Source organism: Nilaparvata lugens, chromosome 4, assembly GCF_014356525.2.
Source record: "Nilaparvata lugens isolate BPH chromosome 4, ASM1435652v1, whole genome shotgun sequence".
Lineage (NCBI taxonomy): Eukaryota > Metazoa > Arthropoda > Insecta > Hemiptera > Delphacidae > Nilaparvata > Nilaparvata lugens.
The window spans coordinates 37,193,239-37,211,468 of NC_052507.1; the positions used below are offsets into that span (position 1 = coordinate 37,193,239).

Consider the following 18,230-nt stretch of genomic DNA (forward strand, 5'->3'; position numbering starts at 1 on the left):
AAAAGTACAGGTTGTCACTCTACAATATCAGATTGTAATATAATTTGAATTTATATATATTTTTGCTTGATTATCAAGGATTTTCAATCTAAAGAAATTAGTATTATATATTTTGATTATTTTCAACTAGTCATCGTTGAATTTTGCTCAACAATCCATAAATTCATTTGATGATATAAAACCTATTTTCAAGCTGAATTTTGACAAATAAACATTTTTAAAATCAAACATTATTTTTTCTAATCGATTTATGATCAAAAGAGTCAAATTTTGAAAAATAATATTTAGTCACGTTCAACGATCCGTCCTTTTGCAAAAGAAACCAAAAAGATGGCGGCAACCGCAGTAGTTCTTCCGTCTGAAACTAATTCCGTAGAAAACAATACCGAAGTCTCAGTGGTATGTTTAAATTTAACATTAAACTGTTTTAATTTTTGATTTACTTGTATGATTTTGGTATATGTGATAGGTAGCTGAGGTCCTCATTTATTTATTGGAAATCTGTGTCTCTCTCATCACGGTAAGATTGCAGAATTTGATGACTTTTGGTACACGAGGAAGCGGGAGTGAATGCTTTGTTTTGCTGTAATTTTATTTCACTTGTTTGAATTAAACTACTTTTGCTAGTAGTTTCTAACTCATGCTTGTATTTTTCCAAGAAAATACATAATAACATCTTGTCTGTCCTTGAAAAATATTTTTTCTATAAGTTTCTGTAATTTTGAGTTTGGTTTATTTTCTTTTACACTATTGCACGTGAATAATTAAATTTACTATTTAGTTTATATAGTGTTATCTCGTATTTTTTCAGAGAATTTAAAATTACTCAAATAATTTGAATTGGTTTATCTTGTAGCTATTATTGTAAAGCCGGTCAGCATCATAGTCCTTTGTCTACTGTCTACACAAGCATCTTGACTGTGTTGAATAAAAATAATAGAGCCTTTCAATTTTTTTATGACATCTATTTTATTAGTATAATTATTATCCCAGCATAAGTAACGACTTTATTTATATTTCGCGAAAACAAGAGCAGATAATTTGGTCAGTATGAAGGATCATACAGGAAAATATTTATATTGATTTTGCAGAATTAATATAGGCTAAATGTAATTGTATTACAATCACAGAGTGTTGTGAGATATTAGCCTATCTACTTTCTTACTGTTTCTCACTTATCTCTTTCTTGGTATTGGGATCTCCCTTCAGCACTCAAACTTTCTTAACGGCAATAGTCTATAAATCAGCAAGAAAATACAGTCTTCGGTTTTATCACATCTTGCTTTTTTTAAGCTCAAATTCAACAGATTCCTGTAATTTTTTCATGTTGAGAGAAATTATTCATAATAGTGTAAAATTGACTTGAAATATTTAATTGACCTTTATTCAATTTTCAGGCTGACAAAATGGAGGCGATGGAAGGAGTAACAGAAAATGGTGCTCTACCGACCAAACTAATTGTCAATTCTAATTCTAAGCCTTGTCCTAAAGATGGTGATGTAGATATTGAAGAAATGACGTCCAGAGACTATTACTTTGATTCCTATGCACATTTCGGCATTCATGAAGAAATGTTGAAAGATGAAGTTAGAACATTGACGTACCGGAATTCCATGTATCATAACAAACATTTATTCAAGGTAAAATTCTTTCTTCTTTCTAGTTTTATAACTTGAGGAACATAGCTTGATATCTGTTAAAATTGTAATTCTATTATATTAGGCCTAGCCTATTTTGAAATTGAGAAAAAGTTGAATCTTTAACGAAAAATGTTGCGGATTATTGTAATAAATTGTTGCGGATCATGTAATAAAGAATACATAATAGGCTAGACATTTTATATTTTATTTTGTACTGTGTTCTGTACAGATTTCTTTTGATAACTAGGCTAGTGTTTTGTCGGAACTAAAAGGTAATTCAAGTTTTTTTTTAATTGTAACATAAACACTCTATACCATGGAATGTCTTATTATGCTAATACCTTGGTTGGGTAAAGGATATCAAGTAGCTGTGTTGAACCTAACCTAATTCCTTGGTTAGGTTACACAGCATTTTAGTGTACGGTAATTGAGATTATGTGACTTGATGTTTCAGGGCAAGATAGTGCTCGACATTGGGTGCGGCACGGGCATTCTGTCGATGTTCGCAGCGAAGGCGGGCGCCGCCCGAGTGATTGGCATTGACTGCTCGAACATCGTGGAGTACGCTAAGCAGATAGTCGAGGCCAACCAGCTGGCTGACGTGGTCACCATCATCAAGGGCAAAGTCGAGGAGGTCAGTCTGCCCGACGGCATTGACGGTGTTGACATCATCATTTCTGAATGGATGGGGTCAGTAAATCCACACAATTTATATTATTTTTGCTACTTTGTTCGTTCACAACCAGATATATGGTTGGTATTTGAAGTGCTCATGGGTCTAAAGACAAGTAAGCGCGCTTTGCTATTTAGTAATTTGTTTTGTGTTGACTATTGAAAATATTATTGCATTATTAAAGTTCATAGAGAGTTAATATTATACAAGTATTAGTTAGTTGCGGATGTTTGTCTCTATAGTTTTGAGGTTTTCATTGTCTTTATTATTTACTATTTAATTTCTTCACTTGCAAATAGAGTATTTGTTATTGCGACCGAAGTCGGCAATTGGCAAGACTTTGGTACATCTTTAATCTGTCATATTCAAAAAGGATCTAATCATTGATTCCGTCCTGAATACAACTGCCTTCTGGATTCCATATTTCGCACTCTCTAAGACACCAAGGCGAATGAGATTTGCTGAAACCTTCTGTCTGATCACTCCAACGATAGGGATAATGACAGGGACAGTTGAAACTTTCTCCTGCTTCCAGACATCCTTGATCTCAGCTTCCATAGTCAAGGCAACAAAGACAAAAAAATGCCGAATAGGGGAAATAATTCATGTATAAGCCAAAATTGGTACAGTTGTAGAGGAAGGCTTCTTAAACAACATACTAAAAGTACTGACAGGTGGGGGAGGGGGCTCTAAAGGTGCATTTTTTCGGGTTTTTTTTTGTAAATAACTCAAAAACTATGGCCTACAGGAAAAAGGTTGTCATTAGTAAAATTAAACTACGTAAAATTTTCAACAAAAAAGGTCTTATGCACTTTTTTGATAGGATTAATATAGTGGAGATATAAAGTGGAGAAAATAGGGAAAAATATTCATTGTTCAAAATTACTATAGTTTACTATTACAAATTCTACTTATACTACTACAAATAATAATAATACTATGTGGAGTTTTTAATACCGGTTTGTGCGAGTAATCCCAGTGAAGGTAGGCTATGGAGGGCTTAAAGTCAAGATCATGTGGCTGTGGAAGGGGGGGAGCAGATGGCTGGAACGTGGTGGCGTGCTAACCCCCCCACCCCCTCCACCACCGCACAGTCACGCCAGTACCTCCCACCAGTCAGGCGGGAAAAATAAAATAAAATACAAATAAATAAAAAATACGGCGAAAACTGTATGGTTGTGTTTGATGGTTACACTGATGTCAACAGCACAAAACGAGCAGAGCAGAAGCGAGAAGAGGGCTTACAAAAACCTCGGTTGACATAAACTTTCATGAAAATACGACCATCACAGTCCAACAGGAGCATTTTCTAGCTAATGAAAGGAACAAAACAAGCTTTTTGTGTAGTTGAGAAGTTGATATTGTGGTAATTATTCATATTGAATGAAAAAAGACTAAGAAATTGTCAAAAAACCACTGATTTATTGATAATTAGAAAGACCGGTTTCGGTTATTACACCATTGTCAATCTCTGATAAACTGATCTCTGTTTATCAGAGATTGACAATGGTGTAATAACCGAAACCGGTCTTTCTAATTATCAATAAATCAGTGGTTTTTTGACAATTTCTAAGTCTTTTTTCATTCAAGAACAAAACAAGACTGATCGACATGTTAATCGAGAAAATGATGGAAGCATGTATTGACACAAATGTTGCCACCGGAGATGCTGATACCACCATTATGAGTTGTTGGGTTGGATAAAGCTGTTCTACATACAACTGTGATAGTTGGGTGAGAACGGGACCTGGCACACACGCCGACCGCTAATCGGCGCCGGTAAAATGCCGACGAGCAGCTGGCCATTGCCACTGCGTTCCACCGGTGCCGGCGACACAGTGGCGCCCGTGAGTAAATACAGACTTGCACACACGCCGATTTTTCTCCGACCGTCCTTGCCAGTTCTCGCTACGTACCATGTCACCATCCTCCATTCCAATCGACTGCTCTGCTCTATTGATAGTGCGAGGTAATTACGTTTGTAAAATATCAAATAAAGATCCCGTAATCTGCACTTAGTGTGTATATACCATTACTAGAATATTGCCTTAGTCATGTAACACATAGTGAGCCAAAACCTTATATCGTTAGTGGAAGCAAGACCTGTGTTGTATTCGCTAAATAAGGTTATACAATGTGCTAATACTTTCAGTATAATAAGACATTGTTTATAACTTATACTTTTCCAGTGACATGTTCTCCATTGGGTTGCATGAATGCTCTCGAGGTGTATCATCCTCTCAGTAATTTTCAAAAATGATTAAGTTCATTATCATTCAATAATTCAGTATCCGGTATGTAAATCTGTGTGTGTGCAAGTAGCCGTTAAAATTTTGTTATCGATAAAAAATCGGCCGGTAGAACACCGGCCGTCCATGATCGGTGTGTGTGCAAGTAGCCTAACTAGACTTAGGTTAGGTACATGTTCATCATGCATATTTTTGTCATCAGCTGAAGGCTTTGATCCAACAACTAGTAACATGGCTTGAGAACTATGAACCCACTCTATTCAATCTAGATGGTTATCGAGTTGTAAACAAAAACGCTAAATATAATAAATGTGACGGTATAATAGTTAATAAGAGAAGATCTATCTTTCACTAATATAGATTGTGATATCTGTGAAGCAAATGCAATCAATATTCTTGTAAACACAACGTTAGATAAGTATATAAACTTTGTTGCTATCTATAGGTTTCCAAATAGTAATGCGATAAGAAAATTGAAAGTCTTGATTACATCCAGAGTATACCACAATTATAACATTTGTATAGTCGGAGACATTAAGTTGAATTTGTTTTCTACAAACAAACGATAATATTGTAAATCCATATATATGAATACTAAATACTGTATACTGTTCATTTAAAAGTTAGGCCAACACTATTCATAACTCTATTCATATACTCCAAATGTTAATGGCTTTAGATCTTGTATTAATGGCAGCACTAGAGTTACTAATCAAGCAGAGTCGTCTATAGACCAATATACTTCTTAAAATAACTGATAAAGTATTTGACATTGAGGTAGGAAACATATTGAAAACAACAATTTCTGATCAACTCGGTGACTTTAGGAGTGAGTAATTTTATACACGACAAAAAATTATACAAGCAATGTAATATTATAAGTGTCCGTTTCCTCGCACACAGGCTTTGCCCATGTGAGGAACCTTCTTCAAACTTTGTATATATATATATATATGTATATTGTTTGTACTTTTAAAGAAGAATAAAGATAATTTCAATAAGAAAATTATTTAAAAAATTTAAGGAATTAATGAGTAATAAAAAATGGGATAGTATTTATGAAAATCAATCCAATGACGTCAACGATTTTCTTGAAATATTCTGTACGGTTTTGATTGAATGAATTGAAAATTCTAGTCAGGTGATAAAATACCACACAGATATAAGACTTTGAAGCCATGGATTACTTCTGGACTAGTAAAATCAATAAGAACCAGAGATAAATTATATAAAGAAAACAATAAAACCTTTCAACACAACAATAAAACATATAAAACCCAATTAAACAGATTAATAAAACAAAAGCAAACTATTATCGATCAAAAATAGAGGAATGCAGTAGTGATAAACGAAAACTATAGTATTACAGAAATGAAATCATTGATGATAGAAAAATAAAATGATGAACCAGAAATTCAGCTGAATTGAATATATATTTTTTGCAAGTTGGTAAAAACTTGGCTGCTCAAATTGAACAAAATACCACTACAACTGATATCACTTATTATAGAACCTATGAATTAAATGCAGCTTTATCATGCACACACTCACACATGTTTTACGTCATACATTGTTGTGTCATCTCAGCGAAAGGCTTCGAACAACATTTTTGAGATTGAGTTTTTATCTTCGTTTTTTTTTATTGTTTCTTCACTACTCTATTTCAGGTTAAATTATATTTTGATCATATTTGTAATTTTGAAGTGTTTTTTTTTTGAATAAATTGTATTTGCCAAATACCCTTTTTATAAAACTGTTGTATAAACTATCATTATAGTATGTTTTGAATGGTCTTTGAAGCACCTTTGATATGTTTAAGACTCGCTACGCTCGCTCACTTGTGTCTTAACTCTACATCAAACTCGTGCGTTGAAGACCCTTATTATAAAAGTATTGTATAAAGAATGATTAATGAATGATGAGGTTGTGTAGGTACTGCCTGTTCTATGAGTCGATGCTGGACACAGTGCTGTATGCACGCGACAAGTGGCTGCGACCGGACGGCCTGCTGTTCCCCGACCGAGCCGCGCTCTATGTGACAGGCATCGAGGACCGCCAGTACAAGGACGAGAAGATCAACTGGTGGGACGAGGTGTACGGCTTCGACATGAGCGCCATTCGCAAGGTCGCCATCAGCGAGCCACTTATCGATGTTGTCGATCCCAAACAGGTTGGCAAAAGCATACATTTATACATTCCTATGTCAAACCCATCGGTCAAAAATGAATGGCGAGAATATGGTTGGAATGAGGATGAAATATTTACAATAAATTCATATAATTGGCGGGGAGTGCCTTACGAAAAGATGTATACAGAGTGTCCCACGAAAGGTGTAACAGCCATAGATTCTGCATGAAATTTGCAACAAAAGATGTATAGTAAAATTGTCTTATACCTTAGTTTTCAAGATGTAAAGGTTTTTCAATAATTTTGAAAAATGTCAATAACTAAAAAACTATTAGTCGAAATCAAATTCTAAGAATATGGTTGGAAAGAGGAAGAGATTTCCAGTAATATTAGTACAATATTTGTTCCTTTGTTGAAGTTTTTGAACTTTTTAAGAGCGTTCAATTTGATTAAAATTTATCTTTGAACTCGACGAATGTACTTATTTCAACTTTGAGCACTCATAAATAAATCGAAACCGTCAAACAAATGATCCAAATTATTTGAATCTTTATTTATAAAATAGAATTATAGTACCCTTTAAAATTAATAAAACAATAATAATTGTTACGTTACAATTTGTATTATTGTTTTATTATTTTATCAATTTTAAAGGGTACTATAATTATATTTTATAAATACAAGAAAGTAGCCCTGAATTCATACATTTAAAAAATATTTGAATCTTATTGAAAGTTTCTTCCTCTTTCCAACTAGCCTATATCCTTAGAATTAACTACTCTTAATTTTGAATTCAAGTTAGGGTGGGTTTTGGCTTGTGCGTAAACTGCTGACGTTGACCGGGTCGTGCCTGATTTCAAGATGACTGACAAATTGTGGTCGACAGCGGATCAAGTGTCTGTTTTCCATTGACATTTCGGTCGCAATGTCAATCGTCACACATTCAAACCAAAGTTCGGTTTATCTACAATTTTAATGATTATAGGTTAGCCTATATATTTTAATTAAATAAAAAAGTACTACAGAGGCATACAAAATATTGTTGTATATTAAAAAAATATGATATATTATGTAGTTATTGATAATGGATATGGATATTATAGAATTCCTTGCGGATGGTTGAGAGACTGCTTCTGGAGGAGTCCTGCCACAAACGAACGCGTACGATGCTCGGTCCGCAGTGAAAATTTGTATAAACGAAAACGCACCTATGATTTAATACAGAAGCAGTCGGCTATTTTGTTCGAGCACGACCCGGTCGTGGTCGACGTCAGCTGGTTATTACGCACAAACTGAATTCCACCTCTATTCAGTTCGTTTTACTATTAAATTTAAATATCGGGGCACCGAGCTTCTCTCGTTATTCATTTATTGATAAACAGAAAACAATTCTTCAAAATGATTGGGGGAGGACTAACAGGCACATCCCAAAACTGTTTTTAACGAAAATCCTAAATAAATGCTGTATATCACCCCGGAGACTTCTGCTACTGCAGACATTGACAACAGGGTTAACAGCTACATGGAAATTCGATGAGAACTACTATCCATAAATTAGTTGCCAGCCCGGGAATCGAACCCGGTACCTCCCAATTGCTAGTCAGGAATGCTTACCCTTACACCAAACTGACAATCTCTGGATAGCAGCGCTCATTTTATACGAAGCCATAGCGGCCAACCAGTTACAGATGGAATTAAATAGAGAATGCATTTATTCAAATGCTAATTTATAAATGATTATTATTTAACGAAAATCCTAAATAAACTTCTGTAGAAGTCTCCGGGGTGATATACAGCATTTATTTAGGATTTTCGTTATATAATAATCATATATAAATTAGCATTTGAATAAATGCATTCTCTATTTAATTCCATCTGTAACTGGTTGGCCGCTATGGCTTCGTATAAAATGAGCGCTGCTATCCAGAGATTGTCAGTTTGGTGTAAGGGTAAGCATTCCTGACTAGCAATTGGGAGGTACCGGGTTCGATTCCCGGGCTGGCAACTAATTTATGGATAGTAGTTCTCATCGAATTTCCATCTAGCTGTTAACCCTGTTGTTAATGTCTGCAGTAGCAGAAGTCTCCGGGGTGATATACAGCATTTATTTAGGATTTTCATTAAATAATAATCATGTACAAAACAAGTGAAAAATGAAAATAGTAACAGCACAATAAGCAAACATGCATTATGTACATGTATTAAGAAATACAGCCAACTTCTTTCTCTACAAGAGCTCGATACAATATTTATAAGAATAACAAGCAGACAAGCAACAACTCCATTAGAAAATACAGTAGAAAACAAACAAAAAGTACATCAATAGACTTCTCTACTAGAGCTACAATAAAATAATAATGAGCAACAGCTTAAGAAAACATTTACAAGATTTACAAAAAATAATATGTAGTAATACATAAAAAGAATAATAAATGATCACATAGCAATGAGTCATTACTGTATGCAAATTACCTTCTGAGAGAGGTCACGTCCGCATACAGGAGCATTAAACAGAACAAGCAGAAGAGTAATTAAAATATTTTAAATAAGGAAATAAGAAACTAAAATTAACATATTATATTTATATATATATACAGGGTGTCCCACCAAGGTTGTAACAGCCGTTGACAATAGATTCTACTCGACATTTCTGACAAAAAATGTTCATTAAACGTTTTTCCTATCCACCTTGGTTTTCGAGATATATCGATTTTTCGATATTTTCAGAATAAGCCTACTTCTGGTCATTAAATACTCAATAACTCAAAAACTACTGGTCGAATTTCAATTACAAGGGTATTGTTGGAAAGAGAAAAACATTTCAAACAAGATTAATGTAATTGTATTTGTTGTAAGATATTTTGTAGTTTTTTATTAGCTCTTAAACTTGGAAAAACGCTATTCAAATTCAAAGTGAAATTTCAAACCGTTTTTTCTCGGTTTTTCTCCGGGTGATTATAATGGTTTCAATATTTAAAAAAACTTATCCATTTCATAACATTTCGAATGAGTATAAATTCGAAAAGGTAAGTTCAATGATAAAGTGTTCAAAACTGCCAATATCTGGAATGAACACCTTCAAAATGAGGAAATTCACAAACAGCAAGCATCAAGTGGTAATCCTAGGGTGAAATCACCTGATTTCTCTCTGACAATATTCACAAGTTTTAATCAATATTTTAACATTCTACAATGATATGACCTTTTCAATAACTTGCATTATTTCGCCAAGGGTGAAATCACCTGATTATTGCATTATTTTTAGTAGCATATAGCCTAAATCCTATATAAAATATTAATCATGCACTTTTACAAGATCTAACAAAATATATTCATAGAATAATAATTCAAAGTATATTAATGACAAAATTAAAAAAATTGATGGCAATCATTCAGATGATAATCAAGTTACATGTCATTCTCATTGCTTACAGGAATTCAAAATAGCCTCCATTTCTCTTTGTGCAACTTCTTCTGACGTTCATCAAGCTTCGAGTTGCCTGTCTCACTTCATTGGGTCGTCTCTTCATTACTTTAAACGTCAATCGAATTTTGAGAATCAGATCCTCCCTGGTCTCTACAGGTTCTCTGTGAACTTTATACTTTTCACAACCCCCCAAAAGTAGAAGTCTATTTGAGTAAGATCAGGTGAGCGTGGTGGCCAACTTACGGGTCCACCTCGGCCAATCCACTGCCCAGCATAATTGTTATCAAGCCACCCACGGACGTTTCTAGCATAATGAGGGAGGCAGCCATCCAACTGGAGCCAAATATTCTGCCTCAAATTGAGAGGCACGTCTTCAATCGATTCGTGAAGCTCATTGGCCGGAAAGTCCATAAAAAATTCACCTTTTATTCTTGCAGGGAAAATGAAAGGTCCATGTATCTGGAAAAGTTATTGTGGAAATTTACAGCACCATTCCTTGTGAACGTACTTTTATCTGTGATCTGTCCATAAAATATTTGAATACAATTTTGTGCTAATATCCAACGGCAAAACTGCATCCATGAAACAGTATCAGGTTCATTCAAATCTTGAAGTGGGGTATCATGAAATGGTCGAAAGTTATTGTTCTTCAATATTCTTTGAACTATCATTCTTGAAACATCCAACATCCCAGCTGCCCGCCGGATGCTGGATCGAGGATTCTGTTCTAAATACTTTAGAATAAGATTCTCAAAAGCTTCAGAAATCAAGACGGGCCTCTAGTACCTTGAAACTGATCCTAGACCCTAACCATCTTGACATCTGTCAATCTTTACAACGTGTTATGAGATGGGTGTTTTCGGTCAGGAAAACGTCTCCTGTATACTCTCTCTGCCTCTCTTGAATTGCATCCACACTCTCCATACACCAATAACATGTTCAAGTACTCAATCAATGTAAATTTCATGATAATGAACGTGAACACTTCTCTACTAGCCAAAGCTGATACATATACAAATTAACTGGAAAGCACACTGAAAATAGGCTGAAACATAATTCTTGTTATTTTATTCAGGATTTATGGTACAGGAAATAATGCAAGTTATTGAAAAAGTCATATCATTTTAGAATGTTGAAATATTGATTGAAACTTGTGAATACAGCCAGAGAGAAATCTGGTGTTTTCACCCTAGCATCACCACTTGATGCATGCTGTTTGTGAATTTCCTCATTTTCAAGGTGTTCATTCCAGATATTAGCAGTTTTGAACACTTTATCATGAAACTTAACTTTTCGAATTTATATACATTCGAAAGCTTATGAAATAGAGAAGTTTTTGAAATATTGAAACCACTATAATTACCCGGAGAAAAACCGAGAAAAAAAGGTTTGAAATTTCACTTTTAATTTGAAGGATAGCATTTTTTCAAGTTTAAGCCCTAATAAAAAAACTACAAAATATCTCACAACAAATAAAATTACATCAATCTTGTTTGAAATGTTTTTCTCTTCCCAACAATACCCTTGAAATTGAAATTAGACCAGTAGTTTTCGAGTTATTGAGTATTTAATGACCGGAAGTAGGCATATTCTGAAAATATCGAAAAATCTATATATCTCGAAAACTAAGGTCGATAGGAAAAGACTCTCAGAATCATGGAGTGTCGTAATAAGTAAGAATATTTCACATCAAAATATGGGAAGAATGTCTCCTTTCTATTAATTGGAGTCTGGAACATTTTTATCTAATGTATAGTTATTTTTTAAAAGATGATTATGTTCGTTATTGTAAATGTCGAGACATTTCGATCAGAAATCATGAAATTTTCGACATGCTAGGAACTTTTTTGTTTCAAAAGACAAGTGGGTGGTAAAAGCGAGACATTTTATCAGTTGAAATAATTTTAACTTGAAAATAATAATTATTTTTCCAATTGTCAAAAGCCGTTGGAAGATCCTATTTTGGTTTCTAATGAATTTTAAAGTAAGGAGAACGGCCTGGTATGCATTGTGTACTAAATTTTATGCTAAAGACTGGAATTTATTGATAGCCTAACACAGGCACACCATTCAGCCCCTCTCTTTGACTGAAACTTCTGTGAGGCCAAAATACGTTCTCAAATAAATTTCAATCAATTTAAAAAATGAAATGAGAAAAATTTATGGAATGGAAAACATTTTGAAGCAAGAAACTATAAAATCTCACGCAAACACACGTCAGGAGTGTAATAATTATTTTTTTATATTTATAATTAACCCTTATTCAGATCTCATCATCAACTATCTAAATTCGGGGGAGAAATAGTTTTAGATTAATTCTGTTGTTTCTCTCCCAACCATTGTTTTGATCTTGTGCATGTGTAAATGATATAAATAAATAAGCTGCTTACAGACTTGAGGACCACGTCACGCGCATTTCACTTTTTATTAGCTGATGCTATGCTTATTATATCTGTCTCATTATATATGACTGTGTCTTTGTACAGATATAATCAGCTGATAAAAAGCAAAATGCGCGTGTTCGTGGCGTTTAAGTCTGTACGAAGCTATACACGCTAGGCACACACACCTCGTCTTATGCTCCATCAGTCACGCCACGTCCATGAAGTTTTTGTTAAATGTTATGACAGGTGGTAACGAACTCGTGCATGCTGAAAGAGGTAGACCTGTACACAGTGACGAAGGACGACCTGAACTTCTCATCGCCATTCCACCTGCAGGTGCGCCGCAACGACTACATCCAAGCGCTGGTGACGTTCTTCACGATCGAGTTCACCAAGTGCCACAAGCGCATTGGCTTCAGCACGGCGCCCGAGGCACCCTACACACACTGGAAGCAGACCGTCTTCTACTTCGACGACTACATCACCGTCAAGAAGGGCGAGGAAATTTACGGCACTTTCTCCATGAAGCAGAACGCACGCAACGTCCGCGACCTCGACTTCAACATTGAACTCGACTTTAAGGGTGAACTGTGCGAAATGCACGAAGCAAACTGTTATCGGATGCGTTAGACAACGCTGTGGACTATTCTTTAAATTTTCTATCCGCGATTGTTGTGTTTACAGTTGAACTTAATCTGAACGTAACGTAGTGTATAGAGGGCGAGAATTGCAACAACTACGATTGTAAAAAATTAACTAGGTACCGATTTTCTCGAAATTGCGATAGGATATCAACGATGTGGTGCTTATCGTTTTACTTAATCCGAGAACCACTATAGTGCATTTTATGACTGAAAACCTCTGGCCAGCTTACATTATTATTATCTGTTGTTACAAAGTGGCAGACAGATGAGCGTCCTCATCTCGTAACTGCATACAAACTTCAACGTATTAAAGGAAGCCAACGTCTAGCCAGAGGTTTTTAACCATGAAATGCATTATAGAGTATCTTATCTATTATTGGCTGCTAGGATTGTTTAAACATATTAGTTTACTCAGGAAAATCTTGAACTCGCACTATGCTGAATTATTAAATTATGTTTATTTCTAGCCCACCAATAAAAAGAAAAGAGGTTTTCCAAACCATCATTAAACTGAATAGAAATGGAATTCAAGTTGTTAGATCTATGATTCACACCTATAAATAATTGGACCCCACATCATCTACCTTGAATTGCTATAACATTTAAACTATCTATCTTTGTGTTATAGAATACTGAGTAGCCTAAATGATATGTGGACCAAAGAACAATCAATGCTGAATTTCACGTTGTCATCCCATTCAGGGAAACTTGATGCAACCTCAAAACATAAGTCATGACAGAAATTTTAAATGTTATAATTTTTAACTATGAACTCGGTGATTAGTTGTCTTTAAGTTTATTTATACTTCGACTTTATGGCTAAGGCTTTGTCTTCTACTCTGTATGATTGTAAATCTTCATTCGAGATCTTAGTTCTTGAAGTGAAAGCAGTATTACATTGAAATGCCATGGAATACGAGGGTAATTTTTATTCAACCTCCGATCACATAAATATGACACAGATAAGCGGTAGGAGAGCTGTACAGCGTGTCCTCGTCCTCCCAAACACCTGTTCATCCCTCCTCCTCCTCCTCCTCCCTCCCACTATGTTCGTTGCGGCTAGGCAGAAACATGGTCGCGTCAATTCATTTTCCGGCCAAGTTCTAGTTGCTTTCAGTGATGAAATTATTACTTAATATACATTTGTCTTTTATGAATGGCAATCGGAAGTTTTGTTTCTTCTACTTCATGAACTACTTTGAATTTATAATTTTAATTATTTAACTTGATTTTACCTGCATTAAGAAACTTTGTAATGTAATTTTCGATGTTCCAATTAACAGTAGGATCTGAGAACACTCTTTTTCAAATAATAACGCAAAGCTGAGTTTTAAAATAACATAAATTTTGTCGATACTGTTATCCTCATTTGTTTTTGTTTTTTTGTAGTAATTAGTTGTATTTGTTGCATGATAATTGAGTTTCGGCGTCTTATTAGATTGAGTCGAAACTTTGAATAAAAATAATATTACATGATGAACCCTCGTTTTTTGAACGCTACTATAAATTGTATAAAATGTATCATATTTTATATGAATATAATCAACGAAGTGTTTTTCCTATAAGCGCATTTTTATTGAGCTTTACTATTACCAATAATTCATATTTGTTCTCTAAGAGCTCAAGTTAGTATTCTCCAATCGTAATAATACATCTACAACGTGATGAAGATGTTTTTTTTTTCAAGTGTAGTATCATTTTATTTCAATAAATAGAATTATTCATTTTATAATTTTGTATCATTTTATCTTAATATCAGTAACTGATATTCTATTCCCAAGTAGTAAGGTTTTGTAATGTAATTTTACTTTGCAATTGATGAAGTCAGTTACAACTCTACTTAGTGAACGATTTTATTTTCATCTGTGATTACTCCAAACTTTAGTAGAATAAAATTGAGTATTTTTCTCAGGAAATTGGCAAAACTGTACTTCTTATTTTTGAGAATTCCTACAACTTTTCTAGTTTTTATTGAAGCATTCGGTTTGCGATGCTTATTGAAAATCTTACCATGGTTAGTCGAGTTCCAACTTTAAGGTGTTACCAAGACACACTACTACCAGCATTACCGGCATCTTATTCAATTGTGTTTTTTGCAGAATGGATGCAATAATCTCAAGAGTGTTATTAGCAGTCTATAATATTGAGCTTTAGTGAGACACACTTCAAACAGTGAGCATTATTTGAGGATTATTTAACTCCATTAGAGGTAGATTAATATATTAATAAGTAAAAATAAGAGTTCAGCTAAAGTCCAAACTTTTTACCAAGGTTAAGAACAAAGAGTGAATCTTTGTTCTGCACAAAGGCTTTATGCCCTGTTTCTAGGACACTTATTAAACCTATAGATGTAATGGTCCAATAGAATTGACGAGTGTCCTAGAAACAAGATCTTGAAAACTAGATCCTCTTCAAAACTTGGGACGAGTAAGTTGTGTCGTTGTTGGATAGTATAATAATAATTAAAGCGTGAGCAGAGAAATACTGGTTGTCGCAGGGAAACTGCGAATTCTGAAATAATGTACTTTCCACGTATCAATTTATTAAACTACACCTTTTCCAACTGTATTTGAAAAAGTATCAATTGTAATTGAGAATAGTCATTTGTATTTGAGAAAACGTCAGATATAAATGAGAATAGTCAATAATTGTATTTGAGAAGTCATCACTTCTAATTGAGAATAGTGAATTTTATTTGAGAAGCTATCATTTCAATTTGAGAACATACGATTTCAAATCTAGAAGATGTCAATTGTAATTGGGAAATGATTTAAAAAAACCAGTACTTATATTTTTTATAACTGTACTCATATAAAATAATATGATAATATATTAATATTCCAATAAAACGTTTAGATTTTGAATAAAACTTTATTTTCATGCCCCAAAATCCATTGAAGAATTGCCGAATTGTTTGATCAAGAGATTAAATTATTGATTGATGATAAAGTTCAATTGCCCCTTAAACTTAGAGAATTTGATCTTCATCAAGTGCAATATTTCACAAAATGTTTGGAGACAAAAGTCGCGTTGCCAATACATACATAGAAATAATTCTCATTAATCATTCGTAAACAGTAGCCTACAGGGGAAATACTCTCACCATTGAAAATATTAATTTTCCCCCCATGCAAAGCTTATGATAGTAATTATTGGAATACTGTGTACGTAGTACAGTATCCTTTCCTGCTCAAATGAAACCTGTAGGCTACAGAAGAATCACGACATGTCAATTGGAAAATTTTCAATTGATATCTTCTCATTTACATTTGACGATTTTTCAATTTCAAATACAATTCACTTTTCTCAATTACATGTGATACTTCCCAAATACAATTGACTTTTCTCATCTACATCTGACATTCTCTCAATTACAAGTTACTATTCTCAAATACAATTGATACTTTCTCAAATAAAATTGGAAAAGGTGTAGTAGATTACCAATGAAGTGGCATGTATTGATCATGCCATTCATGTTCCTATGGTTGAAATCATATAATTAAGTACCTTTACTTTCCAAGATGTATTGAGATTCGGCGTTCACAGCCTTTTATGGGCCGAAACACACGAGGCGTTTTTCAGACAAGTCGGCACGAACAGGACAAGAAGCTCTCCGATTGGCTGAATGCGTTGGCGTATCGATCGATATTCAGCCAGTTGGAGATCTTATTCCTGCCCTGTCGTGTCATGTCGTCTCATCTAAAAACCCCCCGTGTATTTCGCTCCTGTGGTTTGTGCAATGAAACTGATAATTTTTAAATGTCACTTCCAGGAATAAATTCATGAAACTAGCAGATCACTAATGGTCCTACAATCGAAATGTCCAAAAGCAGCTCTACTTTCTGAGATGACATCGAAAAGATGCAGGTGCAAGAGAACTGATAATTTTTAAATAATGTAATTTCCATGAATAAATTCTTAAAACTGATAATTTGCTTATGAAAGTCTATGTATTCATATCATGTCATTATGATCCTACAATCAAAGTGTCCAAAAAGTGCCTCTTCATTTTTTTAAAGTTAATATAAAGATACGCTCTCATTTGTCGGCGTTCACAGTCTGTTGTGGAAACTGTGGAATGAACCTGTTTTAAATCTTGGAGAATGACAGCCATTTCATTTTAAATTTTCTTCTTTTAGTTCGTGTATTAATGCCGGACACGAAGCCTACATGCCGTACATCCCCACAGGGGAAAATTTAATCCTGTAGTAATATTCTCTTTATTCACAGTTTATCTCTTTATTCTGTTATTAATTTGTTGTTTTTTTTTTTTAATTTTATAAGTGTTTGCCATATTCATCTTGTCAGACCTGGCAATGTAAGATGAATCAAATAAATATCAAATATTCACATTTTATAAAAATCTGGTGTGGCGCACTCACACAACTTTCCTTGCCATTATGAAAATTGAACACCTGACGCTAGTGTTCACGCGCAACTAAAGTTTACTAATAAACAAAGATCTGAGCCAGCTGGTGACAGGACAATAACGCTGGAGACATACGAGGTCTGCTATCTCTTCATAGTGAATCATTTAATAGAATCAACAGTTGCCAACAGTTTGCAATTATTGGATAATCACATTTTCTTGAATTTCGAGCTTATTTTCAATTTTAGGTGGAAATGCTACTAAACATTAATTGTAGAGATTTTCATGCTCAATCTTTTCCACTCGAAATTTTTCGTTTAAATTGCATCTGAAGCCTGATAATTGGGAGTCTAAAATCAAACTTTGCATAGATGGGATGGAACTCCAGAAATTTTCACAGATATGGGACTAGTGGCAGTTGATAGAGCTTATCAATGACTATTTCAGGTATAAATTTAATCAAAATCGTTGGAGCCATTTTCGAGGAAATCGCAAAAAACCCTGTTTTTGACAACATTTTCTCCATTTTAGCCGCCATCTTGAATCGCATTTGATCGAAATTGTTCGTGTCGGATACTTATAGCGTAAGGACCTCAAGTTCCAAATTTCAAGTCATTCCATTAATTGGGAGATGAGATATCGTGTACACAGACGCACATACACTCATACACACACACACACATACAGACCAATACCCAAAAACCACTTTTTTGGACT

General features: G+C 34.2%; 1 protein-coding gene across 2 annotated transcripts; it reads left to right on the forward strand.

Annotated features, from left to right (window-relative positions):
- Window positions 1-247: 247 nt before the first annotated feature.
- LOC111063265 (protein arginine N-methyltransferase 1-like) lies at window positions 248-15,069 on the forward strand. Of its 2 annotated transcripts, none has more exons than XM_039427405.1 (5): window positions 248-399; window positions 1,398-1,640; window positions 2,095-2,330; window positions 6,495-6,732; window positions 12,747-15,069. In XM_039427405.1, the coding sequence occupies exons 1-5, from the start codon at window positions 331-333 to the stop codon at window positions 13,128-13,130; spliced, it is 1,170 nt and encodes a 389-aa protein (XP_039283339.1). In that variant the 5' UTR covers window positions 248-330; the 3' UTR covers window positions 13,131-15,069. The 2 variants fall into 2 exon arrangements, with proteins under 2 accessions (XP_039283339.1, XP_039283340.1); XM_039427406.1 differs by having other exon boundaries at window positions 312-520.
- Window positions 15,070-18,230: the final 3,161 nt, after the last annotated feature.

Bases quoted from the DNA above. Each gene is read 5' to 3' on its own strand.
- LOC111063265 (XM_039427405.1), top strand. From the start codon at position 331: ATGGCGGCAACCGCAGTAGTTCTTCCGTCTGAAACTAATTCCGTAGAA. The intron at 2,331-6,494 runs GTCAGTAAATCC...GAGGTTGTGTAG, and splicing joins ATCATTTCTGAATGGATGGG to GTACTGCCTGTTCTATGAGT. The intron at 6,733-12,746 runs GTTGGCAAAAGC...ATGTTATGACAG, and splicing joins ATGTTGTCGATCCCAAACAG to GTGGTAACGAACTCGTGCAT.